At 43.0% G+C, this 13874-nt stretch overlaps 1 protein-coding gene across 5 annotated transcripts in view; it reads left to right on the top strand.

Moving 5' to 3' along the window:
• Positions 1-13874, top strand: part of Eif4g (eukaryotic translation initiation factor 4 gamma) — a 41056-nt gene that overhangs the window by 8627 nt on the left and 18555 nt on the right. For 3 of the 5 annotated variants that reach the window (XM_083055399.1, XM_083055400.1, XM_083055401.1), the window contains exons 2-3: positions 13132-13484; positions 13611-13865. In XM_083055399.1, the coding sequence (XP_082911525.1) occupies positions 13132-13484; positions 13611-13865 (608 nt within the window). Of the gene's footprint in view, positions 1-5716; positions 8254-13131; positions 13485-13610; positions 13866-13874 lie in introns of those variants that run through there. The other 2 variants (XM_083055397.1, XM_083055398.1) reach the window with 2 other exon arrangements.

The following is a 13874-nucleotide window of genomic DNA, read 5'->3' as shown; positions in this document are numbered from 1 at the left end:
GTCAGAAATTTTCCTGACCTTTCGTTCGGAACAAAAGAAGGAAACTTTTGTTATACAAATACAAGAATTACTTCTCAAATGGATTTTCGAGACCGGAAAACTTATATCCATCTATTTTGTGTAGAAATAAATCTTATTATTGTGGTTATATGAAGATAGGCGTGAAGAGAGATAATTTTCGAGCTTACGTGCATCTTGCGATTTTCAAATTAAACTATAAATTATTAAATTGAAATATTTACACACACATTGCTTGCACACGATCGCTGAGAAGGCGGCTGTTATCAGGTCGACGAATAGTCTCGCAACTTCCGCTTCGGCTTCGTTTCGCTGCGTGCATTATATTAATTGCTCGTGCGGATCTTAATTAGCGTTACATTATTAATGGATTTCACTTCAAACACACAGAGAGAGAGAGAGAGAAAGAAAGAGAGAGACGTACAAAATTTCAAATGACATTTATCAAGTGCTATTATCATACTAATAGGACAGCTCGTTATAAATCGTTAGAGCAATGTTGTCGCCTTTTTTTTTTACATATTATATTCTGCTTATTCCTGGACATTTTCACGTGCAAGGTACGACAAAGGTGACTTTCTTTCTCTTTACCGATCGAGTTCCTGAAGATTAGTTTCTCAGCTTGCGGTATGACAGCGCGATATACCCATTTTCCACCTTGCACCTTGCAAAATTTTACTCGGATGATTGCAAGGTACCTCGATTCCTCGAGGTTTAGGGCCACTTTGACCAACTCTGATTAACTTTAATCGACGATTAAACTACATCTTTGTCTCTTTTTAAGAATATCTGAAAAGAGACAGAGATATAGTTTAATCGTCGATTAAAGTTAATTAGAGTTGGTCAAAGTGGCCCTTAAATCGTACTCATGATTCGAACCCTACCCTTCTACGAGATGAACGTACTTGGTTTCCCGGCGCGAGGGAAGTCGAGAAAGGAACAGGACGTCTTCTCGTAACATATGTCATCGAGAGACGACGACGACGCGGTCGTTTATGATGACGCGGTGTCGCTTATAGGTGCGTAGGTTGGGGGATGTCCGGGGTCGTTTGAGGGTTAAGACGCGGCGGCATTTATTATACCTAACGCAGGATAGCGCGATGAGGGAGGCGACGAACGTCCGCAACGAGGCGAGGGTGGTAGGTCGTTGCCTCCCGAGGGGGAGGGAAGGAACGAGGGGGTGGGAGAGGGAGAGAAGGCCGGTAAATATCGACCCTTCTCTCCTTCGCGTATAGACTCTGCGTCTCCCATATCCAGACATTTGTCGGTGCGTAAAACCCTCCTCCTGGGTCTTCCTCTTTCTCGTTCTCGTTCTCGTTCAGTCTATCAGTTCTCTCTCTCTCTCTCTCTCTCTCCCCCTCTCCCTCTCTCCCTCCCTCCCTCTCTCCCTCTCTCTCCCTCGCTTTTCACGGGCTGCTAACCTACCGAACACCCACGTGAAGAGCGAGAGAGACATCGAGAGTTCACACATTACTGCTCGACACCCCACGAGGTTTCCATGCTACCTTTCCAAGGTCAACGGCTCGACGGCTCAAAGACCTCTGAAAAAAACAATTTTTTTTTTACTCCGTCAGAGATCTGACTCCTCTCTTTCCCGGCAATTTCGCGAGGGTAAAGTGGAGAGTTTGTCTGTTAGTTTGTATCGGCGATTAAAAATTCGATGATCCGATTTAGATAAGAATCTCGCCCCTTCTCAGTTACACAAAATCCATCGTTCGCACAATCGTCGGATCTCGGAGATGTATTTCCCGGTATATGACTCATTGTCAGTAGGCTCTCTATATGTTTTCGTTGCGAGGACTTTGAACCTCCTCTCGTCTGGCTGGAAAGCTTCGGGCCGAGACAACCGAAGGTTACAGATCTGCCCGTCTCGTCTCCCCCTCTCCTTCTTTATCCTTTCCTTTAGTAATCTTCATCTGCTCCGAAATTTCACGTGAAAGACGGGCCTGTAAAATCGAGCGAGAATATTCAACTATGTCGACAGTTTTTTAACAAACGAGCTGTTAAAAATCTTCCCAGATGTTTTTATAACAATGAGCATTGGGAAAAAGGATTAGAAAGAAAAGATTAGGAAGACTAAGCCATTTTAAAATTTTTACCTGCTTCTTTGAAATATTTGTAAAATCCTCGCAAACATCCAATAATGGGTTAAAATATAACTGCATTTGTTAGAGACATCCGCAGGATATCATTTTTTAGACAGAAAAATCCGAAAAGCGAACGGTGTTTATAATTATAATAATAAATCGAAAAGGGGCTCTGATACATAAATCAGATACGAAAAGAGCTAATAAGAGCCGGGTGAAACAAGCTTGATTTAAAATTCTCTTCTCAATTATTTTGTGCAAAATAATTAGAGCCCAGCCTGGCTCTTACTTTAGCCCTTTGCACACTTGATTTAATTTTCATAATATACAAAAGAAGCTAATCGCTCTGCTGACTGTCGCCGCGAATATAATTTAGACCGCGCGAATTCGAATCGACAAACGTCATGCGAGACGGATGATCGGATGATGCGATGACTCTATTTTTCTTCTTCCTCCTACCCGCGCGAGATGTAGGTCACCCGCGGGTCATGCGATATATATCCCCCATCTCGCACCTATCCTAGAGGCGGTGAAAATCTAGGCTGTGGGCAGCGCCGGGTGCATATAGGTATCGATCGGTTCACGACGGTGCTGCAGCTTGGCCTGGTGCACTGGCGAAACTGGGTTATCACCTAACCTACGCGGCGAATTCGCGAATCCGCTCCCCTTCGTCTCGGTCTATCTCCTCTGATGTTGCGCTCCCTCCCCCCCCCCTCTCTCTCTCTCTCTCTCTCTCTCTCTCGTCTGCCACCTTCGCGCCCTTTGATCACCTCTCCGCCCACGTAAGCCCCGATGCACTTGTGCATCTTTGCGGAATCGCGCTCGACACTCGGTCATACATCTACTTGCACTTTCTCGTTGTCGCCGCGAGAATCGTCCTTAATTTTCCGCTCCCCTTTTTCAATGCCATGACATTACGCTGCATTACGCGAGATATCGCGCGGTGGTTCCCTTTCATAACTTGTCGGCAAAAAAATTACATAATGAAATGTGTACGCTATACCTATCTCTCTCTCTTTAAAATATGGAATCTTTCCCCCTCTCTACACAGAGAGAATTTTTTCTTAGAGTTTACCTTGAAAATCATGGTAACCGTGGGACAGTGTGGTATGGAAGGAATTTTAAAAATATGTTTGATTAATTTTATCATACTTTTAGTAAAATTAATCAAACATATTTTAAATTTTATTGTGATAGATATATTATTTCTTTCTATTGTGATAAATATTAATTAAAGAGAAATTCTTATTCCATACCATATTGTCTGTGTAATATCTATAGTCGAGATATTCTCCTTCTGTTATCTCTATTCCTGAATTTCCAATCTAAATATTTACGATAAGACATTCAAAGGTAATGATTTACGGATTCAGAAAAGTAATATTTTAATAAAGAATATATATCATAAAATATAAACGCTTTCTTTTTCAATTTTGATCTTAATATTGAAAACCAATAATAATTTCTTATTGTAAATCAAATATAAATCGATCGAATCGTTTTGATCGAAGTGTAAATAGTACCGTTTTCTTTTCTAACTATTGACAAACACGTAAACTACGCGTTCAGAAAAGTAATATTTTAATAAAGAATATATAGTATAAATATAAACACATAAACGATATTTTGTTTTTAATTTTAATCAATTGTGATCGTGATATCGAAAATCAAACAATTTCTAAATCAAATATAAATCGATCGAACCGTTTCGATCAAAGTGTAAATAGTATCGCCTTTTTTCTAACTGTTGAAAAACATGTAAACTACGTGAACACACGTAGATGTACATGTAAACATACAAGCAAAGGAGACTCTTTCATTTATGAGAAAACCGTCAGTTTCTTTTCGGGAGGGAAGAAAAAGGACAAAGAAAAAAAAGTTGAAAATTTCCGTAGAAAAAATAACCTTGTCAGGTAAATTGCTTTTGTGAAATAAAATTTAGGTAAACCTTAATGTAAACTGTCTAATTCTAAAGAAAGAAAAGGTCTACAATGTGACAACGGTCGATTTATACTTGTCTAGAACAATATATAGGAATTCTTTCACATTTTTAACTAACTTTTTATTATCCTTTTCATTTCTCATTTTCGTTTTACCTGAGAATTTATTGTTAACAAGGACATGTATCCTCTGAAAAATGACTAGAGTAATTTTTCAAGCCGCATTTCGTTTTTGTCAATTCGAATTTTCAATATATAACTTTCGGCGAAACTTATATACAGGTACAATATTGTATAATATTCTTCCTGACAATATGTATTGTACATTTCCTTTCCAAGGTAACTAAACAAAAAGTGTTTCCAATTTGTATCCTTGAAAATATCTATCTCGCAAAGAAAAGAATTTTATTTTTTCTCAACTTTCTTTTTTTTTTTATTTCATTTGTATACCTGTCGCATTTACATGTGTTGAAGGAATTTACGAAGATAACTATTATCAGCATCGATTATTATTTCCGTCTCATTATGAAATGTTGACACGAACATTAACGGCGCAAGAATTTTTTTTTTAATCCATGTAAATTGCTTTCCCCTAATAATAGAGCAATAAAGATTTGTCCTCTGTGTTTTTTATCTCACTATATAGGATAAAAAAAATTAAAAGAGCTTTCTACTTTTGTTTGAAATATGTTGCACATTTTCTTTATTAGTTTTTTCCCAAGTTCTTTATTTTTATGGCACTTGTATAGTGCCATAAAAACAGAAGACAAATCTTAATTCCTCTAATGGCATACGAAAGCAATTTACATAGATTTAAAGAGAAAATTTTCATCTCTAATGTTTGACATTTTATAAAGAAGAGATGGTTGATGGAAGATGCAGACGCTGATAGTTGTATTTTTTTCAAATTTATAAGGACTTTGAATAAATTATTACTTGACTAAATTTTGCAGTTTTCTCTCAATTTTTTAAACAAAACAATATTAAATACACAAATGCAGTGCAATATAAAAGGAGAAAAAAAATTCTTTTAAATATTACAACACGATGTTTCTCGGCAAAATCAATTATATAAAATGCGTCTTATATATACAAGATGAATGAAAAACAAATTAATTATGAAGACATAATAATTTTGCAAAAAAAAGTCTCAGACAAGAGTAATTTTAGATATTCTATAAATATGAATGTTTATTGCAGGTTTCGCAAGAGATATTTATAATTTATAAAAAATTAATTAGAACAAGTTGCGCAGTGTGTTATATGAATCATTTATTACAAATATACAAGCCGTATATTGCGTATATTTCAAAAAAGAGAAACTCGATTTTGTTTTTTTTTCCGACGATACTATTTCTGTGGAATTTATAATTCTCAATCGACAAAGAATACATTACGTACATTATGAATAATAAGTACGCTATGTACTAATGATAATATTATATACTATGTAAGATTCATTTGCGTCGAACGGAACGAGGAAAAGTAATATTTTTGAATATATATATAAATATAGATTGTTAGTCTTATCGAGAACTTTTTGAAAGAGTACATTGATAATTTTATCAGGAATAAGAGGAAAAAGATTTCCATACTATAATCAATTAATTTCGTAAAATTGACACGATTTACATAATTCGACATGTAGAGAGAAAATTCGTCGAAGAAGAAAACTACATTTGTACACTCGTTTTCCCTCCCTTTTCACAGTCGTGGGAGGTCTTTCCGAAATGGAAACACCCAAAAATTACTTACTCGAAACTCGAAAGAAATCCATCCGGTGGGGAGAGACAAGCGTACACCGCATTAATACGATAGACTTTGCCGCAGTGTAAGGAGAGGGTGGGGTTTCCGAAATACGTTATACGTCCCTGATACATTATTGGTCGCAGATGGCGCTCTAGAGGCGAATCGCGGATTCGTAGGTCCGTGCGGGTAGGACATCAGTCCAACGTAGCGTCCCTTAAATAAGGGTACGCTCTCGTCGGCGGATTTAGATTGTGTCCTTCGTTCGTGCCGAACTCGAGAAGAGCCCAGTCTCACGGAAAGGAACTCGGGGCCCTCGCGAGTCTACGTTGATGCTGCGTGTCGGAACGACGACGCCGACGACGCCGTTCGACATCGTGATAACTCGTCACGGTTGTGCGTCGTAGGTACAGCAACCGCGCTCAAGTGGTGTGTGTGTGTACGTCGTATATACATGTACGTGCGCGCGCCCCCTTCGTGCGTGCTCTGCGAGCGACGATTGCGACATCCAGGGTGCCTCGATCCCTTCGACGCTACCATCGGTAAATCTGATTTTTCCTTTTTTTTTCTTTCTTTCCTTCCCCCTCGCGCGCGTGCATCTCTCTCCCGCGAGTGAGGAGGCGAGTTCGTTCGGGCGCGAGAGACTTGACGGCGCGCTTCGGTAATTTTCGGCGCGCGACCGAACGCTTCCGATCGTGCGCGAGAGACAACAGTAGCTTCTCTCGGCAGAGACGGCAGAGGCGAGGCGGAATATAACGCGGAGGACAGGAGGGGACGTTTCGAGAGGGAAAAAAAGGATTGTTACCATTATATATACATATATCTACGGCTCGTGTGTCTCGCGCGGCGTATCGTAACGACGCGTTTAATATATATATTAGTGTCTCGGGGATTTTTAACGGTGAAGGAGCGAGCCGCGTTGCCGCTAAACACGGCGAGCGAGTTTTCCGCCCGCGAGGAGCGAGGCGGGAGTGGGCGACGCACCAAGTGGGAGAGACGACGCCGGTCGAGCCTTAAATATCGATTTTGGACGAGGCGCGATAAGCACGAGAGAGACAGAGAGAGAGAGTCCGCCACCTATGCCAAGTATACAAGCCAAGACGACGTGCACGACGCGCGACGACGGATCAGCGGCGCGGAGCCTTTGACAGTCGTCGTCGACGAGACGAGTCGGCTCCTTGAACGACCGACGATTATCCATCTACCTTGGCGCATCTTTTTTTTTTCTCTCTCCCCGTTCTCGTCTCTCCTCTCGTGGTCTCTTCTGTGCTCCGGTTCTACGATCGATGCGAGTGATTTACGGCGCTCCTTCTCTCTCGTCGTCGCTGAAACAAAAGAGAAAAATCACACGATCGCGCCACGACCACGTGTGTGTGTGTGTGCGTGCGTGTGTGTTGCGTGCATTTGATAGATATATGTATGTATATATTTTTTTTCCTCTTCGTTTCGCGCGAGACATCGGCGGAATCGTTTAATTCGGAATTCTCCTCTGGATCGATCTCGAACGGGCGCGCTTAATGCCTTGCGGGAGGAAGCGCGCGACGAGAGTCATCGTTCACCGTGGAAGGCGGAAATTCAGGTCCGTCGACCGAATGGACGAATAGAGAGAGAGAGACGACGATGTCACCATGGCGCGCCATTGCCGATTGTTAAGTTGACGGATCGCGATCTGTGTTGGTTAAGTACGGGCGAACCTTGAGCACTTCTCCAACGTGTCGTGCATATATATATATATATATATACACACATAAAACGCGCGCAAGAGGAGGAAACAGAGCATACGTAAAGAGAAAGAAAGAAAGAAAAAAAAAAAAAATAAATAAAAATAAATACAGAAATTTCTCGCGACGAAATGGTCGCGAATAAAACGTTTCGCTGCATATATCATTACGTAAACACCTTTCGTCGAATTTCGTCGACAGCGTCCGGTCATCTCTAACCAGCGATCGTCGTCATCGTGGAGCGATCCCCGGCCGAGAGGGAGTCGCGTGCGACGAGAGTCTCGCTACGCGCGAGCGAGAAGCAGCATCAGCATCATCATCAGCAGCCTAGGAGCAGCAGCAACGGGCTGCTCGACCAAGGAAGGATGGTCTCGAGATATGGCGTCTCGAAGGAGGGCACGGTGGGTGTCGCCGTCGGTACCTTAGGACCTATGCACTGTCTGCTGCCGCACTGTGGCGGTCCTCAGCATCCTCACATCGCGGCCTCGCATCCCGGTCAGAATCCGCAGCCAGGAGGCCACAATCACCATGTGCATCCCGGCCATCAGCCGCAGCCGCCTCCGTCGCCGAGTCCCCACCTCAATCAACTGACGCATCCGCCCCAGCTCACGGTCAGCATCAGCCATCACCTCAACCACCATCATCATCAGCACCAGCACCACCAGCAACAGCAGCAACAGCCGCAGCAGCAACAGCAGCAGCAAACGCAAATGCCGCCCCAATATCGAGTCACCGCGAATAGTAAGTAAAATTAAGAGAGGTAGAGTGTGTACGTTTCTTTCTTGGTTGAGACTACTCGCACGAGACCGGAAACTCCTACAATTGATCGATTTAGGGAAACTGATCTTACGTTATTGATATATTATTTCTCTACATAATGGAAGCTCGAGATGTTTTATATCTCGGTGCTACATCAGGTGATGTCGGATTTATTATAAACGATTATCTCGATTCTCTATTGTCGATCGACGATATACATAGATGTCTCGTACATTGGTTAATAATCGAATTATTTAGCAAGCGGAGCAATAGTAGGCCAATAGCGAGATGAGTCGTTGGATATTCGCCAAACAGCTGATCGAATGTCAGTTTGAGAGAAAATAATCTAATTACTTATCGGTATCAGGATCACCGGACGTGATTATCTTTCCAAACGATCTATGTCTCTATTTTGCCCAAAGTTAAGTTCTCTCGATCACAACTTTGTTTTAATAACGATATATTCACTTTTCCATATAAAATTGATTAATGATTTTATATCGATCAATAATTTGACGCCAAAAAATAGCGATAAACATGAAAGGAAATTATCTCAACGTCTCTGAATATTCGCTCAATGGTTTGAATCGAATTTTCCATCAGAATTTTCTATCCCTTAAAGACTCGTTCAAATTGTTGTAATACAACGACGAGCTGGTTTATGAGAATCGCGAGAATTATGGCTTTTTGATTGCGGCAAATGCGTTTTAAAATGTTGAATCGTGCCTATACACGCGGACTCCTGATAGCGCTTTGGACGATAACAAATTCACGGTTCGAAAGACACAAACGCCAGTTTTTATGCTTCAATCCAAATCTTGCCTTCTTTCTTTTCTCTTCGCAAACACACGTACCTTCATTATTTCCCAAAATTCGTTCAGACATGCCGATTTCGAAGAGAAATTGCGAGTCCGTTGACTTTGCTCCATCATGGACATATGAAAGATCCGGTGACCGATGATGGGGAGCACAGTTTATAATAATATACCGCGTGTATATGTTTGTCTGCTCTTTCTTGCCGCTCGTTTATTTATTATTCTCGACGGGCTTTTGTGGCTCTCCTCGTCGTCGTCGTCCTTGACTCGCGTCAAGGCATATATGACCTACGTAACGTAATTTCGAGAGACTCGAAAGGCCTCTCTTTTCTCTCTTGTCTTCGATCGTTGAACCTTTTATCGCCCGCGACAACATCCGAATATTGCGGTAGGGTATTATATATATATATATATACACACTCGACTTGTTTCTGTGTCTCGCGCAATCACGGAACGGAATGATGCGAGGCGCGTTATTTTCGAGCGCACTCGGGATAGTTAATCTGACCCGGTAACCCATCTGTCAGGAGTCGTACCGTTTGTGTCTATTTGCGGACGCACGAGTTTGAGTTTGAACCGCGTCGCGTCTTCTCTCTCTCTCTCTCTCTCTCTCTCTCTCTCTCTCTCTCTCTCTCTCTCTCTCTCTCTCTCTCTCTCTCTCTCTCTCTCTCTCTCTCTCTCTCTCTCTCTCTCTCTCTCTCTCTCTCTCTCTCTCCCTCCCTCCCTCCCTCCCTCCCTCCCCCTCTCCTCTTTTGTCTCCTCTCCCCTCTCTCTTCCTTCGCGAGGAGGATCCGCACAATACTCTGCCGTCATGTTAAAACGATGACGTATTCGATGCTCTAATGTTCATCTTGATCTGTCAGTTTTACGACATCATTTTCAAATTTTCTCTTTCCGGCAGAAATTTATTAAAATTATTCATCAAGAATTAATTAGTCTCTCTCTCTCTAACGTTTCTCGTTTTCGGACGATTAAAATTTAAAGAGAAAAAAAATTGGGGATTTATTTTAAAAAAATTTTTTTTTTTTTTTAAAGTCGGATCGGGCGTTTTTTTTCCTGATTCGCAGGTATCGATATATTGGGACGGCTCGCTATTTAGGTTAGTTCTTAGCGCCCCTGGACGGCGCTTTAGACAATTCACGATATAGGTCAATCGATAAAACGCTTTCCACCTTGTGCCGCGACGAAGGTACACGTTCGATCCTTTCCCTTCGCGCGATACGACGTCGCGTTCCATCTCGTCCGACGAGACGAGACGAGACGAGACGAGACGAGATGTTATGTTAAACGGTGTCGCAATAAGCTCCGCGAAACGTTATTATTTCCAAAGCTATATGAAGCAGCTCGTTCGTCACGAAATTAGACGCTCCAAGTTGATATACATGGAAACGAGAAGGAAAAAAATCAATACACACATCCCTCAGATTATTAGAAACTTTGGAACAACCTTGAATCTAAATTTCTGAAGAGATTCGTCGAAAAATTAAGATCGATATTACAATTATTTTTTCTCTTAATATAGCATCGATATCGTCGAATCGACGCGAGCTTCCGCTTGGCTAATGAAAATCGCTCGTTATCGCTACGTTATCGTCACTTATCGCTTGTCATTATTACGTTCTTCGATAAGAGGGAGAAGGAGGGAGTGAGAGCTTCGACAATGTACCGGGGATCAGTCCGCTCGATCCTGTTAACGAACCATTGAGAACCATCTTTACACGATGACTCTCTCTCCTTCGAGAATCGATGCTATCGATGCAGCCACGTGGCTGGCTCGCGCGGCGACCTAACCTAACCTAACTTCGCGCTTCCACTCTCGCTCGCGCGTTGCATCGCATTTCAGTGCCGTAGCGCTTCCGTTTCGCTCGCTCTTCCTCGCTCAATGTCGCCCGGATCCAAAGTCGACCCGGAATGCACCCGCTCGAGTTCAGAGAGGATCCGCGCGGCAGCAGGTAGAGAGAGAGAAAGAGAGAGTGGGTGGGGTGCAGCTGCATACGTCATTCACCGGAGATGACGTCGGAGAGCCCAGGCGCGGCTCTTCGCATTCCGGCTCTCGCTCTTCCCCCAGGCATCATCCCGCGTCTTTTGTGCCTCTAATCGACGCGGCTTCTTTTTCCTCCTCGTAATTCTGTCCGATTATACGAAGGGGAAGAAGGAACGAAAGTCTTTCCCGAGGGCCATTGCGCGTAAAAAGAATTTAGTCGTAATCGTAATGACGTAAGCAAATCGTCCGATCAAGCATTCTTGCTACGTTATGATAATTCTTCTCTTCGAAATTCAAAGTAAATACAAAAAAAGAAAAAAAATTCTCGCGGAAACGTCAACAGCGACAAACGTAAGAATACCGAAAGGAGAATGCGCGCGCGCGCGCGCGTGTTTTCCGGATGGTGTCGCTTCTGCGCGAATCGATGATGTCGGCGCTGGGCGACAGATGGCGCCACTGTTCCCCGGTCCCTGCCCACATGTGCAAAGATGGCCGTCCGCGAGGTCGGCCCGTCGTTGCGTTCGCTAACGTTCGAATCTCGCTGTCACGCCAGCGTTTCGCTCTCGTAACGAGACCGTCGTCGAGAATCGCACGTCCGTAGCTCGCTCGAGGGAGAGACTCGAGGAACGAATCTGCGCAACGTTTCCTGGGGGAGATAAAAGACGGTGAGCAGCGCGCGAGGGAACGGTCCCATATTTTTCCTCTCTACGACTAGGAGCGAGACAGCCGCGTGTGATCCATCTCGTTCGTTCGTTCCTTCGTTCCTTCGTCCATTTCTCATCTCGTCCTCTTCGGCATCTCGTTCCTTCCGCTCGCCGCCGAAGAGACGGCGAAGATATCTACAGCGAATATATATCTCTCGAATAACGGAATTAACGCGAATCCCGCAAGTATAAATCGCGATTATCGGGGACGCGACAACGAGTGCTCGAACGCGCCTGGAAAACGTCGACGTCGACGTGTCGCCTCGTAATTGACGTGTATAATTGGTAACGACTCGAGGAGATTCGGGGGGGGGGGGGGGCGAGATGGCGAGGATGACGAGCCAAGTGCGCGAGAGAACCAAGGGAGAACCTTATCGAGATCGGGAGACGCGATATACGTGTTTCGGGAATACGTGCTGCTGGCTAGATAACTTATCTATGTGCTGTGTAAGCTCGCGCGATTAGTGTCGTGTTCTGTGTTTCTCGTACAAGCGCAGATAGTTGGACTTTTCTTTTCCTTGCGAGCAATGTTTGCCTTTGCTTTCTGCCTCTGTCTTTTTAAGCGAGAATTTAAAATCGTAGATCATTTAATTTTGTTACTCAGCGTTATCTTTTTTTTTTTATTTCTATGCTTTTATAATAAATCCATAATAATTATTGTATATCTAAAAGAGTCTTCTATATTCTGTTTAGATGGAATAAATGCAGCTACGTAACTCTTCTTCTCTGTATCTAATAAATTTGAAAAATATTTTTATATGTGTCGCGTAAACATAGACATATGCTAGAGATTCTTATCAGAATAACCCAAGACACATAATGTCTAACACAATTTGCTTGTAGCAGCGAGATTAATGGTATGATTCATTTCAGTTTATCATATGCATCTGCGTAGATGATTTTTGAATCACATTTTTGTTTAATAAGAGATAAGGGCTAAATATTCGAAAAATTAATGTTAGAACAGGAATATGTGTGTCTTGCGTTATATTATCTTGTTATTTGTTTTACACATTTATTTACAATATCTATCGCATTAATATTGTATATATCTTATATATACCTATTGAGGATTAAACGATACAATCATTCTCTATATAAAATTATAAGACATACATAAAGAAATAAATTACACATAGAAACTATAAAAATTTGTAGAGCGCACACAGAGTTTTACATTGTATCACGCATGTAGCACTGACCTTGCGTGTCGTTATTTTACGCGTCTATTTATTATGCTGTAAAAGAGTGTGACACAATTTTGCATGGCATTATAAGATAGCGAGAAATCGCGAATTGGGCGACTGACAATTGTTAATAGGACGCACATTAAAGCAAGTTGCTAATCTCGTTTCAGGATCGGAGTTTCATGGAAATTACAGCGCCCAACCAGGGGGCCAGGTGGGTGGAAGTGCTGCGAGTAATGTAGGAGTACCCACGGGTAGAGGGCCGCCGCCGCTGGGCGGTATACAGACGATAGGACAATCCGCAGCGGGTATACCGTCTGGAGGTCCAGCTGGTGGACAAGCACCTTCGCAAGCACCGACACCGGGAGTGCAGTCACAACCGCCGCAAGGTCCGGCGCCTACCACGACACCGCCTGTTCACACGCCGTCACCTCAGGAAATGGGAAAGCAGGCCCACTTACAGACGCAACCGGCGTCTTTACAACAGGTCTACGTGCCGGCGCAGAACAGGCCGACATCTCAGGTATATATATATATATGCATCGTTATTTGTACATAAATAGTGTTGCGAAAGGAGAAAATTTGTTAAAGAGATGAAAACTTTGCGCAAAATCAGTTTTTTAAACGACTCGTTCGTGTTGCGTTATAGGGCTATTATCAAACGGGTCCAAGGCCACAACAACCGCGTGGTATCAATCATAGAGGTGGCCAGAGCGCCAGCGGAACACCTGTAGTCGGGATGACCGGGGTAGGTGGCGGAGGGCAACCGCCTGCGTTATATCCGCATCATGGTCTACCGGTGCAAGCTAGTGCGATGTATATAAGTCAGAGTCAAGTCCACGGGCTGCACACGGGACCTCATCAGCAATCGGTGTATCCCATAAATAATCAAATACCGCTTCAGGTACCGCAT

This window comes from Prenolepis imparis, unplaced genomic scaffold, assembly GCF_030444845.1.
Source record: "Prenolepis imparis isolate NDT839.2.m4 unplaced genomic scaffold, iyPreImpa1.0 SCAF_15, whole genome shotgun sequence".
NCBI classification, from domain to species: Eukaryota; Metazoa; Arthropoda; class Insecta; order Hymenoptera; family Formicidae; genus Prenolepis; species Prenolepis imparis.
Note: the sequence above shows the minus strand (reverse complement) of the source record. Positions and strands in the feature narration are given on the sequence as shown.